This window comes from Strix aluco, chromosome 4 (assembly GCF_031877795.1).
Source record: "Strix aluco isolate bStrAlu1 chromosome 4, bStrAlu1.hap1, whole genome shotgun sequence".
Lineage (NCBI taxonomy): Eukaryota > Metazoa > Chordata > Aves > Strigiformes > Strigidae > Strix > Strix aluco.
This window is the reverse complement of record NC_133934.1, coordinates 6322307-6341957: the sequence shown is the minus strand read 5'-3', so window position 1 is coordinate 6341957 and position 19651 is coordinate 6322307. Positions and strand designations below refer to the sequence as shown.

Here is a 19651-nt window from a genome sequence, read left to right as displayed (position 1 = left end):
GCCTCAACCCCTCCGTCCCCGGCAAACCCGATCCCTCGCTGTCCATCCATGTATCTCCATCGATCAAACAAGTTGCTGCGGGGTTGCGGGGCGGGCACCCCGAGCCGAGCATTGTGGGCGCTGTAGTTCGCGGCTGGCAGCACTACAAGTCCCAGCCTCCCGGAGGAGGGGGAGGCGGAGGAGGAGGAGGAGGAGGAAGGGAGCCGGCTCGGCCCAGGCCTCCAGCCCGTGCGGGAGAGCCCCCCGGGGGGCGGGCCGCGGCGGCATGCGGCTCCCCGGCCGGCTCGGCCCGCTCCGCAGCACGCCGCTGGCTGCCCGGCCGCCGGGGAGGGCCAGAGCGGGGCCGGCGGCGGGGAGACGCACCCTGGCCCGCGGGCGGCTCGGCGGCACCATGGCCGAGGAGGCCAAGAGGCTGGCTGCCTGTGCGGCGGTGGACAAGCACGTCCAGGTGAGACGGCACCGGCCCCCCGGGGAGACGACGCGGAGCCCCCCCGGTAGACGGAGCGGCCGCGGGGGGCACGGAGCCTCCCGGTGCACGGAGGGGCTTCGGGGTGCACGGACCTCCCCGGTGGACGGAGCAGCCCCGGGGTGCAGGGACGGACCCCGGGGTGCAGGGAGGAGTTCTGGGGTGCAGGGACACGCCAGTTCACGGAGTGGCTGTGGGGTGCACAGACTCCCCCAGTGCATGGATGGGCTTTGGGTTGCACGGACCTCCCCGGTGGACGGAGCAACCCCGGGGTGCAGGGAGGAGCTCCGGGGTGCAGGGATCCCCCAGTGCACGGAGTGGCCCCGGGTGCAGGGACAGGCTCCGGGGTGTAGGAACCCCCCAATGCACGGAGCGGTTGTGGGGTGCACAGACCCCCCCAGTTCATGGATGGGCATTGGGTTGCACGGACCTCGCCGGTGCATGGAGCAGCCCCAGGGTGCAGGGATGGACCCCGGGGTGCACAGAGGAGTTCTGGGGTGCAGGGATCCCCCAGTGCACGGACCTCCCCGGTGCACGGAGCAGCCCCGGGGTGCAGGGAGGAGTTCTGAGGTGCAGGGACACGCCAGTGCACGGAGTGGCTATGGGGTGCACAGACTCCCCCAGTGCATGGATGGGCTTTGGGTTGCACAGACCTCCCCAGTGTACAGAGCAGCCCCGGGGTGCTGGGAGGAGTTCCGGGGTGCAGGGATCCCCCAGTGCATGGAGTGGCCCTGGGTGCAGGGACAGGCTCCGGGGTGTAGGGACCCCCCAGTGCACGGAGCAGTTGTGGGGTGCCCAGACCCCCCAGTTCATGGATGGGCTTTGGGTTGCACGGACCTCCCCGGTGCATGGAGCAGCCCCGGGGTGCAGGGATGGACCCCGGGGTGCACGGAGGAGTTCTGGGGTGTAGGGACACCCCAATGCGTGAAGTGGCCCCCGGGTGCACAGACACCCCAGTGCATGGATGGGCTTTGGGTTGCACGGACCTCTCCAGTGCACGGAGCAGCCCCGGCGTGCAGGGATGGGTTGTGGGGTGTATGGGCCCCTCGTGTGCCCCCTACCCCAAGCATGGATGGTCCCAGAATGCAAGGAGGGACCCTGGGGTGCATGGACGGGCCCTGCCAAGCCTCTTCCTCCCTTGCTTTGGACTGCGCGCCTTCAGCCTGGAGAGAGGGAGAAAACTGCTTCTCCCTTCCCATCTCTGCGCTTGCACACGCCTCGCCCGGCTCAGCACGGTGCACCCCAAGTTTGGGGTAACACCTTGCACCTCCAGACTTTCACCGTGCACTCTCCTGTGAGCTGGGCTGCAGTGGGAGCTCAAGCTAATGCCGTGTCCTGCTGCTTTCTCAAAGTCTGGGGTGCTCCGCTGCTGCACCCTGTGCCCCAGCACCCAAGCATGGAGCAACAGCCCCTAAGCATGGGGTCATGTCCTGTCCTCTGTGGGGAGGGAAATGCAGCACAGGGCTTTAATCAACCCTTTGAAGGTCAGATAGGACTGGAGCTGCTTGAGGTTTGACACAGGCTGATTGTGAACGCTTGGATGATCAACGGTTAAAGTCACGCAGGGGTTTATCACAATGTTTGCTGTGCAAGTCCTTTCGCAACAGCAGTGATGAAATGGGCTTAGAGTCGCTGCCAAGGAGGTCGATGTTAGCACTTGGGAGGGGGAAAAAAATTCCCTTTTCCTTCCTGCTCACCCCTGCTGGGTTGGTGCCTTGAGGTTCAGCTGCTTCCCTGGTGTCCGATAAATGTTTCACTTGTTTTGCAGCTTCTCCTTCCTCTGAACAGTCTGTACCTGCCTGCAGAGAGCACAGCCACTGCTATCCGAGACCTAACCCCTGCCTGGCCAGTGCGCTCCAAAGCTGTCCGTGGGGTGGGGGAGCTGGGGGGTGGACCTGCGGTTGCATAAACCCCCCATTTCTTATCCAAGGCAAGCCCCAAAGTTGCACATCGAGGGGTTGCAGGAGGAAGGACTTTGTGTCACAAGGTGTGGAGCCGAGACACGGCTGCTGCTGTGGGTTGTCACGAGCTGAGTGTGCCTTTGATTTGGGCTAAAACGTGACTCTTAATTTTGTATTTTTCCTAGTGAAATAGCTGGCCTTTGTGCTATTTTATGGTCGAGCAAACTTAGGGTGATGTTTCTGGCTGTGTCCCAGCTGATTAAAGTTCAGGGCCTGGTTAGTGAGGCTGATTAAGTAAAATAGGCATTGATATTTGGGGTAATTATTAATCTGGGGTAATACTGTAATGCAAGTTGGTTTGAAGCTACAGTGGAGAGCAGGTTAGATTCACTGCCAAGGAGTTAGAAGGTCTCAGCTGTCAGAGAAAACCTGTGTCCCCTTCAGCTTGTCAGGGTGCAGCTGCTGTTTCTAACGGATAGGGTTGTGTTTGGCCGTTAGAGCTATCGCTGTTAACAGAGGGAGCAGTGTAATCTCTGCAAGCGGAGCTGCAGACTTCCCCCCTTGCACGGCAGGGACATGTGGGGGACATTACTGACTTCAGGGTTTGGTTATGCTGGACAAATCTCTTCTGCTTAACCGTGGCACCGGGGGCTTGGTCCTGGTACGAGATCAGGCTCCTCGCTTGGCATCCTCCTTCACACCCATTCCTATCTGTGCCAGCACAGCAGCTCCTCATGCAGCCCGTCACAGATGTAAACCTGGGGGTGGGTGGGGGGATTAGGAGAGGAGAACTTTCTTCTCTTTATATTTTTTAATTAAAGCCAAATTGGGGTGTTTATCCACAGCACTTGTCCCTGGGCAGCTGTAGGAGCAGGGTTCCCCAGTACCGGAGCAGACACCGAGATGACCAACCTCGGAAGCCGTGGGCTGTGCTGCCGTGACGGCTTAGAACAGCGGGGCTGGCACGGGACTTGGGACTTTAGAGCCGTAAGCTGCTTGGGGAGAGCTGGCTTTGTGTTTATACACCACCTCCGAAGGCAGGCTCTGTTAGTGTCTGTTAAAAATGAAAAGATGGGCAAGAGCCATAGGTCCAGCTGCCCCAGAGGACTGAGGAAACTTTGGGCTTTTCACTGTATTATCTTATGCTCTTTGCGCATGTAGATCCTAGTCTTGGAAGCTTACGTTGGACTGGCTAGCCTGTGTGGTGCTGCTGATACCCACTTGATGTGCGTTGCCTTGTCAGCATCAGTAATGTTGGGCAGCGTCTCTAGGCCCTTGGGTTAGCTGAGAAAATGCTGTGGTCATTGCTGACTCCACTCATGGAGTCTGTACGTGGATCCTCAGCTGTGCTGTGGCTCTGTGCCTTGGTTTTGTTTGCTGGGGTTTTAGTAAACAACCCGAAATGGATTTTGTTTTGCATGGAGCACTGCTACTCGGTTCTGTGAGCTGGACCTGCCCTTCGCACACTGACCTTGTGCTCTGCTTCTCAGGAATGTTTGCCCTGCCCCTGTTTTTAAAAGTGGATGTTTTTTGGCTGGTTTTGCCCCTGGTCTGGCTGGGGTTGGAGCTGATGAGGGAGAGGTGGGAGCTGCAGTAAGGCAAGGGTTGTAACAGCACCAGTTTGGACTGGCTTAAATTGTTGTTCTGGGAAACCCACTTAGCCGAAGGCCTTGCCACCTCCTAAGGGAGGGTGCTTCACCCCTCCTCACTGATAAATGCCTTCAAGTTTATTGCCAGCAACAGTCTGGGACCCTTGTGAGCTCTCCCCACTCCATTACAGTGGAGTTGCTGATGCTGAGGCTTTCTCCATCCTTTTAAGGCTCCAAGAAGCAGTTCCTGTAGAAACAAGGGCAAAGAGAAGAAACTGCCTCTTCCCAGGTCATGACAAGTCTCTTAGGAACACCGGTACTGCCCGTGTCCTGCCAGCCTCCGCTCAGCTTTGCTTGCCCCTTCCTTGGCTGGCCATGCTTGGCTCTGCCTGCCCGGGAAACTGAGAAACCTTGGGAGCTATTGGGTTTCTGTTGGCCATGCTGCAGGCGTGCAGCTGCGATCTGTTGCTTTCCCCAACTTTTTCAGAGTCACAGTGATTAGTGAGGGCAGAGGTATAAGCCGAGTCTCTGGTTGTGTGCTGGGTTTTGGAGAACTTTTAGTTTTTTGAGCTTTTAACCTTCAGAAGCAAGGGAAATCATTAATCCTGGGGGAGTGTGACCTGCCTTGAGCTCCACCTTTCCAGGCAAGCTTGTGTGCCACGAAGATTTTAGACGGTTGAAATGCTGCAGGTGTAGCTTTTTTCACAGCTGCTGAACTCTGGATTTGCTGCACATGGAGAAGGAGCTCCAGACCTGTCTAATATTCAAGAGATAATGCACAACAGCTCTGTGCCTGCATTTCTGTCTGGCTTCTGTCTCTGTAGTGATACTGGGCCTCCTTAAGTCAATTTAAGCTTTGGATCTCATCCAAAGAAAGGGAAGTACACTGAAAATTGGAAGTGTGCAAGAGGCTGCAGGTGGCTCTCAGTGGGTGGGAGATTGATTTGATAATAAACAGAGATTTACATCGCAAACCACCCTCTTGCAGAGGTAACACAACTGCACCCATCCACCCCTCAGCCTGCAGCACCTTTTAGCAGCATGTCAGTGTTATGGATGAGACAGTAGTGATCCTTCTTAAACCAGACCATAAGCTGAGAAAGGCCAGGGCTGAGCTGTGGTTAAAATATGATCCTCTTCAGCATATGCTGCCAGGCTTACCCACCTTTCAAGTGTGTTGCTGGACTCTCCTATAGGCAGTTATATACTCTGTTTTGGAGAGTGGTTTTTATTATATTCTGGGAATGGCTGCTGTGGTCTTTGCTTCGGCCGCGGGTACGTCTGTACTGTTTACTAACAATACAGTTGGCAGCAAACCCATGCTTTTACCGTGCGGCTTCCTTGGGAGATGTTATCTTGAGGTTGTTTCAGAGTCTTCCTTTGTGGTATTGTCTGAAACTCCCAGCTTTCCGGCAGGAGAGAGTGCATGGAGTGCCAGCAACCAGCAGCCAGTGTGCATTGAACACCCGGAGAGTCAGACCGTGGTGGTATTTAGCAAGCACGTGTCCTTTAACGAGAGGGCAAGTTGCTTAAAATCCCTTAGCCACAGACAGTGGTCATGCCCTCAGTGGCACAGTGTGTTCCCTTCCTTGCCTGCAGCATGCTGAGATGTGGGGTGTTGGCCTGCATCTCTGGGCAGGGTTTCTCTTGCACGTGTTTATAATGTCGAGTCTACCAGGAAAAGTGGACAGCCCTTGTGCCGAGCCCCCAGTAACAGCTCTCTCCTGTCTCTCTTTGATTTGCAGAACAATCAAGTTCTTGGGATCGGAAGTGGTTCTACGATTGTCCACGCAGTGCATCGATTAGGTAGGATGCTCCCCTTCGTGTCCTTCCCACTGCAGAAAGCCCCCTTGTCCGGCTGCCCTAACTGCTTGAAAAACATGCTGAATTGTCTGGATGCTGACTTAGAGCTGATGCGTTGGGTCTGTTCACTGACCACTGTGTCCTCCTTGAAGCTGATGCTTAAGACTGGGTCTTGTGCTCCACATTTATTGCATAGAGAGTCCTGAGGACGTAGCGATTTGCCACCTGTTCTCCCCATACAGCCAGGCAAAGCGCTTTACTGGCACCCACCACAAACTGGAGCTGAACCCCTCTGTTTCGTCCCAGCTCTGCTCCATCCTAAATCCTAACTTGCTTGCTTTGTGGCTGTGGGCCACGCAGCTGCTCTGCTTCCATTAACCCATTTGTATGCGGCTGACGCAGCTCACTCACATCCATGTTATTCACATTGAGGGTCCTGCTGAGGTGTAATGAAAATAAGGAATGTGAAATCCTGCTGCATTTTTTTTATATACCCTACAGCTAGGTTTATGTGCTTTTGCCCCAGGTGCAAGTTTCCTCAAGGTGCGAATCACAAAATTTCAGCAAAACATTCAAGTGAGGCAAATGCATTTTTGCAAAGTGAATGTGAGGGTAATTGTCCTCATGCTTCATTACAGAGGGCTCAGAGATTTGAAGTTTCCTTTGCAGGGCACTCTCAGCCCTAGGGCAGATCTGCTTGTGGAGGTGCTGTACCTCATCCTGCTTCGCTGTCCTTGGATGCAAAACAGAGCAGCTGGGTGTGACAGCTCGGGAGTGCAGCATTGGCCCTGTCCATGGGGGTCTTGCTTGGATGCAGAGGGGCACTCTCGTTTGGAAGCTGAGCTCAGTGTGTCCCCCCTGGGTGGCTCTGCGTGGCGGGGAAGTTGCCTGGTGACCTTCAGCTCCCTGGGGCAGAGCTGTCCCCCGGCCCACCGCGGGCAGGCGCGGCTGAGGTCTGAGCACAGCGCAGTGCTTTGCTTCACAGGGAAACAGCAGAGATGGTGCTGGGCCTGCCCCTTGGCACTCCCGCCACCCCACGCTGTGTGTAGAACACACTTATTTGTCTGGGAGCTGCGGTTCAGCTTTCTGGGTTTGGCTCCGTATTGCAACCCCTCCTGACTCTAGCACAGAATCAGTCTCTAAATAAATGGGTATAGTATTTAAAGTGAAGTGCCTGTTCCAGGCTGCAAATTCTGACTTTTCATGTCTACTGAATGTGTTAGCACTGGGATGTGGGTTGTAACAACATACAGCCTCACGTATTGCATCTTCAGTCCTTCCAGCAGCAGCATTACCTTGAAGCATGTAGCCTGTGTGCTTGCTCTGATGCGAGTGCAGTTGCTGACTCTTGGGCTGCTGGCATATGCCTAAGTATTGTAATTACTAAAATAACATTTTGTCCATAATGATATCTTAGTAATAGATTTTAGTCATTTGAGGTTAACCTGGGGGAGGAAATATTTCCTTCCATTTAATGGAATACTGTATTTTATTAGTCCTTTCCCTGCCATATATTTAAATGTTCTGTAATAAATGAACGTGATGTCCCCAAGGCAAGAAGCCAGAAAACCTTTCAGACAGCTGCTGAAGCTTTCTGTTTACAAGAAGTGCAGCAAAACCTGTCTAATGGAGTGAGAGAGGGAAGTGGGGATAATTTCCCAGGTGACGATTTGCTGACGAAGCTCCTCTGCTGCTGGAGACACAAAGGTTAATGGCTCATGGTGTCTTGGGCTGAGCCAGGGTGGGTGTTTAAACATTTCTGACTGTAGAAACTGAGCCTTAGCCTATGCAGGGTGGCACCTGTTTGTGTTTTGAGCATGACTGAGTTATTTGCAAGCCAAGCAAGTAATTGCAGTGATTCAAAGGGGCTGCTCTGAACTGAGATTTCTTAAAGTGGAAGTTAGTGTGTTTTTTCCTTCTGCAAAGAATAAACCGAGCGTTCTGCTTTTTTTTCCTGCAGCCGAGCGGGTCAAACAGGAGAACCTGACAATTGTCTGCATCCCTACATCTTTCCAGGTAAGTGCTTTCCTCCTTTGCTTTCTACTAGTCCAGACACTCATTCGGGGGATCTTTCCTTTGGCTGCGGGAGGCAACCACGCTGCTCTCTGGACTGGCTCACTGCAGTGTGAGTTAACTGAAAGCACCAGTGAAAGCAGTGATGCTGCAGCCTGCAGATGGACCTCATGAAGCCAGCAGTGATGGTGCTGCGTTACCCTGACCTGAGCTGCAGCGATGCCGTAGTGCTAGGAGGTGTGTTTTGAGCCAGTGTGGTGATGCTGGTTATGTCAGTGTTGGTGCGTGACTTGATCTGGATCCTGCTTGCAGAAAAATGCTTAGTAGTGAACCAGACTCATAACACAAAACTCATTGGAGACGCTTAGTCTCCTATGATTCTGTATCAAGGCCTGGAAGCTGTAAAAGTCACGCTGCAAGCAATAATAGCAAGCTCATGTGTTTTCAGCAGGAACTTGAAATGCATTAACTGGCTTTTATAAGAAATTGCAGAAGAGAAATGAGCTTATTGTTTCCTTTGCTGCGCAGCTTTTGCAGGGATTGGTTCATACCAAGCTAGCTGTTGAGAGGTTTGCAGGCAGAGGGAGAACATGGCTTGTTGGTGAAATGCAGAGCTGCTGGGGAAGCTTCTGAGCTGCTTCCATGCCTTCAAGCAGCTGGCTTTGGTCTCTCTGCCCTTACTCCTTGTGGTGGGAACACGCTACAGAGGAGCAACTGTCACCTTGTGCCCTATGGGCAGGGAGAGGTGACATTGCCAGTCTGCAGGGATGGGGACCACCCGTGGGGTTTTCAAGGCTGGGTGGCAATGCCCCAGTCTGGGAATTGGCCATGTGTCCTTCTCACGGTCCTGGTGTGGACCTTGGGATTGTACTTTTATCACAACTTTTTCACTGTGAGGACAGTCAAGCAGTGAGGCAGGCTGCCCAGAGGGGCTGTGCAGAGTCCATCCTCGGAGGTTTTCAAGACCTGATTGGGTAAGGCCCTGAGGAACCTGGTAGCTGACTCTGCTTTGATCTGGAGGTTGGATAGAGATCAACCTGAATTATCCTAAAATCTTATGAAAACTTAAGCATCCTCTTACCCTGCAGATGTTCTTTAAGTGTGAGTGTGGGGGGATGGGACTCTCTCTTTTCCCAGCTGTTGCAAACAACCAGCGGCCAATTGGGGTATAATACAAACTGCTGCAAAGGGCGAAAGGTAAAAACTAAATTTTTTTTTTTTTCTTTTTTAACATATATCAGTACTTCTGTTGCATATATAGACTGTGGTGAGACCCTGTCTTTGATCCCCATCCTCAGATACCATGTCCCATAAACCTAGGAAGAGTGCTCTGAGTTCAGTCATTTGGTCTTGAAGAAAATATTGATAAAGCTCTCATAGTGAATGTGGACTGGAGCCTGTCCTGCCTTGAAATGTTGGGATAGTTCATGTAACACTACAGAGTTTCTTACTAGTAAAACAAAATGGTTGCTGTTAAAGGGAAGAGATTGATCATACACCTGCAGGAGCCAAAATCCCCCAGACATGAGGCTGCCTCGTATCTTTTGCAGCCTCTTAGACCTCGACCAGTTCCAAGTGAAGCATTCCCAGGTTAGCAAAACAGCATCTTATTTTCGCTATGTACAGGTGTAAGTGGCTGCCTGAGGTCACTGGCAAGGAAGAATTGCTTTTAGTGGGCTTTTATTCTCCTCCCTTCCCTTTTGTCAGGTTGGGTTATTCCATCACCATCAGTAAAGCTAGAGCCGGGGTAAGTATCTGTCCCTTGGCTTTTGTGTTGTTTCTTCTTTTCACCCGGACATGTGCCAAGAGCACAGAGCGAGACCGTTCTTGGCAAGTGCTGCGCAGTTACCAACGCTTTTCCCCCAGCTGTGGGAGCTCTGCTTTTGATTTCTGCTGGTCTGCTCCCATCGCCTCGCAAGCAGAAAGCCTGGAGAGAGCCACCTCGTTTCCACACTGCTGACTCTAAGCCTGTTCAGGGTCTGGCCTGCATGTGCAGCACAGTGGTTTTCAATGCTTTCAGTTCCCAGATCCCTGAAATCTCTTTACATGGACACCATGTAATGAATTGAAACCCACTGGTTTTTATTCTTTTTATTTTGTGAGTGCTTAGGACAATCCTAATGCGCAGAGCAAGAGCCCACAGCCCATGGGTGTTAAAACTGCATGCTATGAAGTCCCACAATAAACAATTCAAATCATATCTCATTGCCAGGAGTACCACCTGCTAACTCTTCTTAATGTTTCTGAGGTGCACTGATGTTACTGATGCACTTTGTTAGTGTTAGTGGGTAAAATTCAGGGGAAAAAGTTGATCCAGGCTGTCTCACTGGGGTTTCTTGGATTAGCTACAGCATGGTAGGAAGTTCAGACTCGAGCAGAGTCGGTGCAAGGATGGGGATTTCACTCAGGCGATGCTTTGTATCACAGAAAATTCAACCAGTTCAAGGATTTCTAAGCTTGAACTTCTGTTTAAACTCTTCAACCAGGTGGAGGGTAACTCGGGACCAAGTGAAGGGTAACTCTGGGTGCTCTGTGCTGTATTGCCACTAGAGGGAAATACATGGCTACTTCAGTAAATCAGAGCCACCAAACAGCTGTTTCAGGAGGCTTCCCACACTTTTTCCATGAGTTGTACTTTTCTTGTTTTGCTTTTATTTTGTTTCTTTACAATATGAAAAATATTCTCATCATTAGTGCCCTATTGCTATGGTGTAAATATTTCACTTTCTTGCTCCCATTTTTCAGCCGAAGGAAATCAGAAGGGCTGGATGGGTGCTAGGGAGAATGATGTCCAAGTTGAAACAACACAGAGCTGAAAAATCCCATGTCTGCTATAATGCTTAGATACAAGTGATTCCACCAAGCTGATGGGGCCTCCTGCTTATTTAGTATGGGGAGACCTGAAGCCAGGACTCCTGTTGCACCATTTGAACATTTTAGTTCAAATCAGCAGCAGTGTTTTCTTTTGATGAAAATAATCTGGTCTGGAAGCATCATTCTCTCCTTTTTGTGGCTGGCTGCAGCCTCTCCACCAGCTCAGGGTGGAGCAGTGGAGCTCTCCCAGGGAGAATCCATCCTTGCTGCAGCTGTGGGAATGTCATGATGAGTCTGTTTTCCTTTCCTGCCGCCGGTAAATGGTGTTTGTGTGTTCCTGGTGCACAGGCCCGTCAGTTGATCCTGCAGAACGGCTTAACACTAAGTGACTTGGACCGACATCCAGAGGTAAGTGTGACCACGGAGGTGAGACCTCACCCGACCTTCCTCTAACCTGGTCCTTCGTAAAGCATCAGGCTCCTTTGTCCTCCCCTGAGGATGAGAGTTTAGGCAGCCATGCTGCAGAACATGAGCAAGAACTAGCTTAGTTTATTTTTTTCCCAAGCCTTAGCCTTGTCTTAGTGCTTGTCCCTTTAGATGGCAAGTAGGCTGCCAAATTATGTTTCTTCCAGATGTTTGGCATCTCTTCCAGGATGAGGCTTGCTGGCCTGAGATGGGGATATGGCATTGCTGAAGTGTTGTGATTTTCCCCAGGAGGCCCCCTTCCCTTAGCTGACAACACTAGAGGCTGACATGATGTGCCTTACAGGCCAGCAGTTGTGTTTGTGTTTTTTCTTGCGTGCCTGTGGTTTAACTGCGACTGGTATCCTTGGGTGGATGATCAGATGCTCATCTCTGGTCAGGCTGGCATGATGTGGTCCCAGCTCTAATAACATTTCTGGCTGCTGCTTGGGACCTGACACCCTCTTGACCTGTGCCTTGATGCTGCATGGGAGAAGTTTCCACACCCAAGTTTCTCCTCTTCCTACAGCTCGATGTTGCCATCGATGGAGCAGATGAAGTGGACTCTGACCTCAACCTTATCAAAGGTGGCGGGTGAGCCTTGCTGTCCATCTGTCTGTGTGCGGCGCTGGTGGTGGTGGCCTCTGAGCGTCCTTTTCGGGCTGCGGATGTCTCTGGGGGTGGGCTGGAGAGCCTGACGGGGCCCTGTGCAGGGCTGTGCATGCACCTGCAGTGGGAGATGGCTCCTGACCAAGAGTGTGTGCAAGGGACAAGGAGGATAAAATGATTGGATTCTGCACTTGGGCCACAACAACCCCCAGCAGCGCTACAGGCTTGGGGAGGAGTGGCTGGAGAGCTGCCAGTCAAAGAGGGACCTGGGGGGGTTGATTGACAGCCGTCTGAACACGATCAAGCAGTGTGCCCAGGTGGCGGAGAAGGCCAATGATATCCTGGCTTGTATCAGAAATAGCGTGGCCAGCAGGGACAGGGAAGGGATCTTACCCCTGTACTCGGCACTGGTGAGGCCGCACCTCGATGATTGTGTTCAGTTTTGGGCCCCTCACTACAAAAAGGACATTGAATGACTCGAGCGTGTCCAGAGAAGGGCAACGGAGCTGGTGCAGGGTCTGGAGCACATGTCGTACGAGGAGCGGCTGAGGGAACTGTGGGGGTTTAGTCTGGAGAAGAGGCTGAGGGGAGACCTCATCACCCTCTACAGCTACCTGAAAGGAGGTTGCAGAGAGCTGGGGATGAGCCTCTTGAACCAAGGAACAAGCGATAGGACAAGAGGGAATGGCCTCAAGCTGCACCAGGGCAGGGTTAGACTGGCTCTTAGGAAGTATTTCTTTGCAGAAGGGGTTGTTGGGCGTTGGAATGGGCTGCCCAGGGCAGTGGTGGATTCCCCATCCCTGGAGGTGTTTAAGAGTCGGGTTGACCCAGCACTGAGGGATATGGTGTAGTTGGGAATGGTCAGTGTTAGGTTAATGGTTGGACTGGATGATCTTCAAGGTCTTTTCCAACGTAGATGATTCTCTGATTCTGTGATAGGGCAGGGGAATGAGCCCTGGTGTGGCACAGGGGCAGCACTAAAACCAGCCAGAACATGATGGAGGGGACTGGATTTCAAGGCCAACAGGCCCATTGAGGAGCAGTCTGTGTTCTGATTTGTTTTATTTTTATTTTTTCCCCCCTTCCAGTGGCTGCTTGACGCAGGAGAAGATAGTCGCAGGATATGCAAAGTGCTTCATCGTTATTGCCGATTACAGGTGAAAATATTACTATTCACTGTACTTCTCTGTCCCGTGGGAGGATGCGGATGGTCCTGTGTTAGGCCATTATTGTCCTTGGGTCAGGGGAGCAGGAATAGGTGGAAATGAGCCTGAATTCCAGTGCTTTCGCAATTCAATTTAGCTTTTTTTCTTAATTTTCAACTCAGCAGGCCTGCTTAGGAGTCAGCAGAGCTTGTGGGGAAATGGCTGCTCTGCTCTTTGAGCTCAGTGATTGTCAGCACAGAATAAATTTCCCCTTCTGTACATACAGCCGCAGGGCTGTAGAAAAAACAACTCGTGTCCTGCTTGCCCCAAACATGTCAAAACAGGGCTTATGAGTGCATAAAGCATCGTGCATTAAACTGGTTCTTCCTACATGTGTGCACATGTGAACTGACCGCTGTGCCCTCCAGGGCCTTATGCCTGAGGGCTTTGCAAGAGGTAATGTAGTAATGTTAATGGTGTGTACTGGGTCTGGCTGAGCCGGAATTGGTTTTCCACTATAGCAGCCCTCATGGTGCTGTAATGTCTGATGCTAGTCCCACCTCAAACTGTGTCCTCAGGAAAAAATCCAAGAGCCTTGGGGAGCAATGGAAGAAGGGAATTCCTATTGAAGTCATCCCCATGGCTTATGTCCCTGTCACCAGAGCCCTGACCAAAAACTTCGGAGGTGCCGCGGAGCTGCGGATGGCTGTTAGCAAAGCGGTATGTGTCCCTGATCAGCCCCGTGTCCCCAGAGGAGCCACCTGAATGTGGGCTAATGGAGGACCAGAGGCCTGGCCTTTCATCTAGTTAAATCTGGACTTTCACTCCTGCAAGTGACATCTTGTGTAATTCTTCCTAGTTATATTTTGGTTAATGAACTGTGTGTTTAGGTGTTCAGGCTGCTCATTGAAAGTCTCTCTGGCTTATATCTCCTAAAGCAAACATCCTTGAGCAGGGAGAGATGGAATGGCCAGTCTGGGTCTGACCTCCTGCTCTGTGGGGATGCTGCGGGGCTGGAGGGCAGTCTGTGCTGCCAAAGAGGGTCTCGAGTTTGGGGAGCAGCTCACGTTCCATCCTGGGCTTCTCTGTACCACACGGAACCAGACTAAATTAAAACTGAAGCTGCTTTGTCTCAACTGCCACTGTCTGATCCTGACTTGGGCAGCAGAGCTTTGCCAGCCCACTGTTGCATGGTAAGGGAAAAGGAGGTCTGTCTGCAGCAACAGCTGGAGTTAATGCCTGAAGGCTGAAGACTTGTTTTTAATGTCTTTAATCCCAGAAGACTCTAGGGACTGCATTTGGGTGCCTGAGAAGAGCAAGCCAGTCATTCTCTGTGAACTTGAGACCAGTCTCATTTGGAGAACGCACATTAGTGCTGCTCCAGCACGAGCCGTATCCCTGGAGGATGCTGGTCCCTCCTGGCATGTGTGGTTGCACACCCTGCTCAGCGCTGCTGAAACACCTTGTCCTGAGCCCCAGCTGTCTCTGCTCTCTTGAAAGGACCCAATTGCTCCTTCTGTTGGGCTTGAGAGAGTGCTGGGTATGTGGGACGCTGAAGTCCAGCAGTTCTTCAACTCCAAAACCTCCCCATGGCATCCAGCAGCATGCTTTTATCACTGGGGCAGAGGGGTCTTGCTTTGGCTTCAATTGCCTGTAATAGCCTTTTTAGGACATTAACATAGCTTTACTCTTGTGAAAAGGATCCCCTGTTGCAGTGATGAAATTGTGTCGTTGTTTCCAGCTTCTGCATGATTATCTGTACCCAGGAGAATGAGGAACGAGCAGTTGCCTTGGGTGATGGTTTTACTTACAGGCTTATTGTGGACTGCCCTGATTTATGTGGTTTAGGGAGTCATCATTTGTTGCAGTGGGGACGGCTGGTCCTGGCGAGGGCTGTGACAGTCCCTGGCTGGGCTCAGTAGCCAAGGAGCTCGTGGTGGTGACAAATGGGTTTGCTTCTCAGGGCCCCGTGGTGACAGACAACGGGAACTTCATCCTGGACTGGAAGTTTGACAAGGTTCATGAATGGAGTGAAGTGAACACTGCTATAAAAATGATACCAGGTAATGTCTGTGATTTTTAAAAAAAGGGAAAAAAGCTGGCTAAGGCTTGGTCCATGCTAGGTAACCCTGACCGTGGGAACTCTCCCCTAGATAGGAGGAAGTGTGTGTGTGTGCGTTTACTGCCCTCTTACAGGTCCCTACATTTGTTTCTACTCGAGAGATCTATCAGCTGAATTAGTACAACTGTGCCCACATGGCATTTCCATAATGTGGTGAAAACCTGGGGTGATGCTGGCTGACTTTTGACACTGTTTCCCGTTATTCATGCCAGCCTGTGCGCACCCTCACTCTCCTTGTGCCCATGTAGAGAGGGACTTTTAGTGGAAACACGAGTGGACTCTGGAGGGAGGGTTCGCACTGGGTTACGGTATTTTCTAGAAGCTACTTACAGCTCTGCACCCCATTACCATGGTGTAGCCCTATGGGCTCGCCTTGCTGTGAGGGTGCAGTGTATCCTAGCTGTTGCTGTGCGAGAGAGCTGCAGTGGCTGATCACACTGTTTGCAAATGAAACAGCCTCTGCAAGATCTCCTGCCTTGCGTGAGACCTGCTGCCCAGGCCAGAGCTGCTTCTGGACGATCCAGGACTGCCCAGGGGAGTGGCACTCGCTGGACTTCAGTAAAGCAGCAGATAGACTGGCTCAGCCACACCTGGATATCTATCTGGTTATCTTGGTACAGGCTGCTCTTGAATCTGGTCAGCTTTGGGATACATATTATTGTATCTTTTATCTTTGAGTTTATCCCAGATACCTGCCCGCCCCTGAAGTCCATAACGCAACTACCTTCACTGACTGTTCGTGCGTTGTCAGAGCATGCAGAAACAGGTTGGGATCCTGTTGCACAAGCCTTGATGTCCCCACAGCAGCAATATATTGTCCTGGCACCACAAGAGCATGCAGAGGCCATGGATGTAGGCTGGGTGAAGAGTCACCAGTAATTTCTAGTTGCTTCTGTTCGGTGGCTTTTCTTCCTTCAATGCTCCTTATAAGGCTGACTTACTGAAAATATACCCATTTTCTTTTTTCCTACTCTAGGAGCAAACTGCTAGGATGCTACCTCTGCCTTGGCTTGTCCTGGTGTCTTTGCTGTCTGAATAATTACCTGGCACTTGCTTGCAGCCAGCAGTAGATGGCAGGTTCAGATCTTCAGCAGGAGCAGTTCTAAATGAACCAGTAATGGATCTAAATGAACTGGTGACAGCTGCTGGTCTGGGCTGTCCCTGGTGCAGTGCTCTGTATCCTAATGTGGTTGCTGCCCATGACTGTACAGATGTCTGTATCATGAGAGCTCTTTCTGTGCAAGAGAGAAACAGTGGCTGGGCACACTGTTTGCAAACAAAGCAGCCTTTCTGCAAGGACTTCTTCCTTGTGTTTCTTTTGGTTGAGAGATGAACGGTGAATGATGGGACCCATTCCACTGCTTTGGCGTGGAGATGGTCTCAGCATCATTTGCTGCTGAGAAATGGACCTGCTAAGGGGAGAAGGGCATCTTCCCTACCCAGAAGTGGATGAGCAGAACTGTTAAAGCCTAAATACAGTGGTGATAGCAGGGCTTTGGCCACTGTGTGTTTGTGGTAGCCCTTGTCCTCCATTTCTTCCTATCTTTCTGTCTCCTGGCTGTGGCTCAGTGATCACTGTGAAGTTAGGAGCACCCCATAATTAAATGCAACCAAAAGGACCTTTGCAAACGGGTTACAGATTGCAAAGGTAGCATCAGATCTGCTGTGACTTAACGTTTGAGCAAGTGTTATGCAGGTGTTCTCTAACAGGATAGTTTTTTCAGATGCAGTTGGAGGCAAAGTGAGCAGGTCTGTGGCTGCGTGTAGCTTCCTCTTGCTCCCATGGGTTATCAGATGGCTGAAAATTACAGAATCATCTAGGTTGGAAAAGACCTTGAAGATCATCCAGTCCAACCATTAACCTAACACTGACAGTTCCCAACTACACCAGATCCCTCAGCGCTATGTCGACCCTACTCTTAAACCCCTCCAGGGATGGGGACTCCACCACCTTCCTGGGCAGCCCATTTGTGATGTGTTAGTGTAATGGTGGTGGCTGGGGTGGTGTGAATGTCAGGGGGAGATTTGGGAGTCGTTTCTCACTCTCTGGGGAGAGGTTCTTCTGGGAGTGGCCGCATGGAAAAGACTTCCTGGGGGCTCCCTGTGCGGCCGATGCCCAACCCAGGTTGGACACCTCTGATGGAGGCATTGGCACCTTTTAATGAACAAAACCATGGGCAGAGCAGAGGATTCAAGCAATGGCGTGGCTCTGGCATTAACCAGGACGTGAACTCTTGTTCTGCAGGTGTGGTGGAGACAGGACTGTTCATCGACATGGCAGAGGTGGTGTACTTCGGCATGGAGGATGGCTCAGTCAGCGTGCGGGAGAAGCAGCCTCGCTGACGCCGGCGCGCTGCCTGCTCTGTTTTGCCTTCGGCCCGTTTGATTCAGCTGTTGTAATGGTGCCAACCTGACGTTTTGCCTTAATGAGCAGCGGTTATTGCAAAAGATGGATGGGAAGTTGGTCAGAATCCGCTGACGTGATACTGAATGTCTTTTTTTAAAAACAAAAAATTATATTCTATTTCTATATATATATATTTTTACTTTACAGGGATGTTGTCTTTTTTTAAAGAATCATTTAAACAAATTGCTTTAACATTTTTATTTTATTTTCTAAGAAATACTTACCAAAAAGAATATTCCTTGTTTTGTGGTTTTGTTTTTTTTTTTTCTTTTTTTGAACAGAACTTGAACCCTTCTGGTTGCTTGTAGTGCTTAGTGATTGAGGTCAGAAATACAATCCTAATGCATCGTTCCTAACCACCCTGGCTGGGAGGGTGACGTACATAATGGGAGCGCATCCAGTCGGGACCTGCTGATGCCTTATTTGGAACCTTTTTGGTTCAGTATTTTATGCCTTTTATTTTTCTATACCACTGTTTTTTAATAGTTCAGGATGTCTAGTTGTCCTCTGTGCACATGACAATTCTCTGAGCCTAGGGTGGTCTCTACATCCCCCTGTCTGGGACATTAATAAGGGCCTTTTCTGGGCCTCTGTATGGAGGAGACATTCATCCTTTGAGCCAAATTCTGCTCTCCATTAATTCAGTACCTCTGACTGAAGTCTGTTCCTGTAGCTGGAGATGTCTGGGACTTTGTCCTTGTAAACCGAGAGCAGAACTGGGTCCTTGATGAAGTTTACAGAAGCATATTTGAGCAGCTTAGGGCAGCATGGAACACTGTTCAGTGGCAAATTACTTGATTTGGAATGAAGGTTAATTATCACCCCTCGCAGCTGGTTGATTTGTGGAAGGATCGAGCAGAACACACAGGAAAACTGAGTCTTCCTGCCTAAATTTTCCACATGTAGCAGGAGAGAGACACTCGTTCAATATCTTGTTCTTGATGTACAGGTGCTTTGCGTGGTTCTGATGTCAAAATACAGGCCCTCTCTTTGTGTTGTAGACACTGAAATAAAGAGCTGTTATACCAGATTTGGTGGTAATTTGGTTCTTAAAGTAACTATTTTGTGGACAGCAAGGCAGGTTGTCATCAGACTAACTTCTGCTGTAGTTTTCCCCTTAGAAGGGCCCTTCACCGAGGCAAAATTCACCCTTCTGCATTTGATTTCTTTTTGTTCAAGGCATATACATTATTTTAAATTAACCAGATCATCTAATCAACACTTGTTTGCCTTGAGACTGTCTTAAATTTGTATGTCTAAAACATCTAAATACCTATTTTTACATCCTTAGATTTTCCCCTTCCTGCACATCTGTTAATTCTGAAGCCCTTGTACTGAGCAAACTGGCTGCCACCCAGCCAACAACTTGCTGGAAACACTGGAATATCTTGTCCCACAAACCTGATGCTGCAGAAGCCGTTTGCAAAGCCCTAGTTCTTGCCATGGGCTGTTTTCAGATGAATCTTGGGCTCCTAATGTAATCCTAGATAAACAGAGAGCAATTGAGCAAAGCTTTGTGCCCAAGTGCCTTCTCACTCTTCATGCTTCTGTAAATGAGATTAGCAGGAGAGAATGTTGCTGTTGACTCTCCTCTCTCTCTCTGAAATCAAACAGCTCCTTCTCAAAAAGCCAATAAAACCATTTCCACACCATTACTTTCTGGCCCTGGACCAGATGTGATCTCATTCAGTTTTTGTGCTTAGCAGGGGCTTGTTAAATCTAAGCCTGAAGGTGGCAAGTCTGATTCTTGAGTTTCTCTGAGTGCTTGGGATGCAGGTAACACTGGTGGGTGCTTTTGCAACAGATGTCCCTGCTGGGGTGGGACTTTGTGTGGGTCTGGGGCTGTGGGTTATGGGTACAGAGTTCACTGTACTACAGAGGTGGAATTAAAATCTCTGGATGGAATTAAAATCCTTGAAGTGCTGGAGAAGATTTGGTGTCTGAACCAGTTCTGGAGGCTTTGTGCAGATTTCCCTTGTACAAACTCCCCAGCTCAGATTTCAGTCACTAGAAGGATTTTTGAGTCAAGGGGCTATTAATGATCTGGTCCTTTCCCTCGGAGGCTGCCGACCTGTCATGACCATCCACATCTTCATCTGCCAGCATGTGTAGGGCACATTTAGGTGTGCAGAGAGTCCAACCCCTCCTGGGGTGGCTTTGGTGTGCCATGGCTCTGCCCTGTCACCAAAACAGCCTGCTTACACACAAGCCTAGCCAGGATCATGTCTGATGAAAATGAAGTGTGCAGGCAGCAGAGGTATTTCTAGTCCCCTGGTCCTTGCTTGTCTAGATTATCACCATTATCATTATGCATGTTTTT

The 19651-nt window shown here is 50.7% G+C and overlaps 1 protein-coding gene across 1 annotated transcript; it reads left to right on the top strand.

Moving 5' to 3' along the window:
- Nucleotides 1-200: 200 nt before the first annotated feature.
- RPIA (ribose 5-phosphate isomerase A) lies at nt 201-18361 on the top strand. The gene is made up of 9 exons (XM_074821835.1): nt 201-448; nt 5702-5762; nt 7720-7775; nt 10935-10994; nt 11578-11642; nt 12746-12814; nt 13381-13522; nt 14766-14865; nt 17170-18361. Exons 1-9 carry the CDS (start codon nt 266-268, stop codon nt 17265-17267), a joined length of 834 nt encoding a protein of 277 aa, XP_074677936.1. The 5' UTR covers nt 201-265; the 3' UTR covers nt 17268-18361.
- The last annotated feature ends 1290 nt before the right edge of the window (nt 18362-19651 follow it).

Coding starts and splice junctions, on each gene's coding strand:
- RPIA (XM_074821835.1), top strand. CDS start 266: ATGCGGCTCCCCGGCCGGCTCGGCCCGCTCCGCAGCACGCCGCTGGCT. Junction 7,776..10,934: donor GCATCCCTACATCTTTCCAG/GTAAGTGCTTTC, acceptor CCTGGTGCACAG/GCCCGTCAGTTGATCCTGCA. Junction 11,643..12,745: donor AACCTTATCAAAGGTGGCGG/GTGAGCCTTGCT, acceptor CCCCCCTTCCAG/TGGCTGCTTGACGCAGGAGA.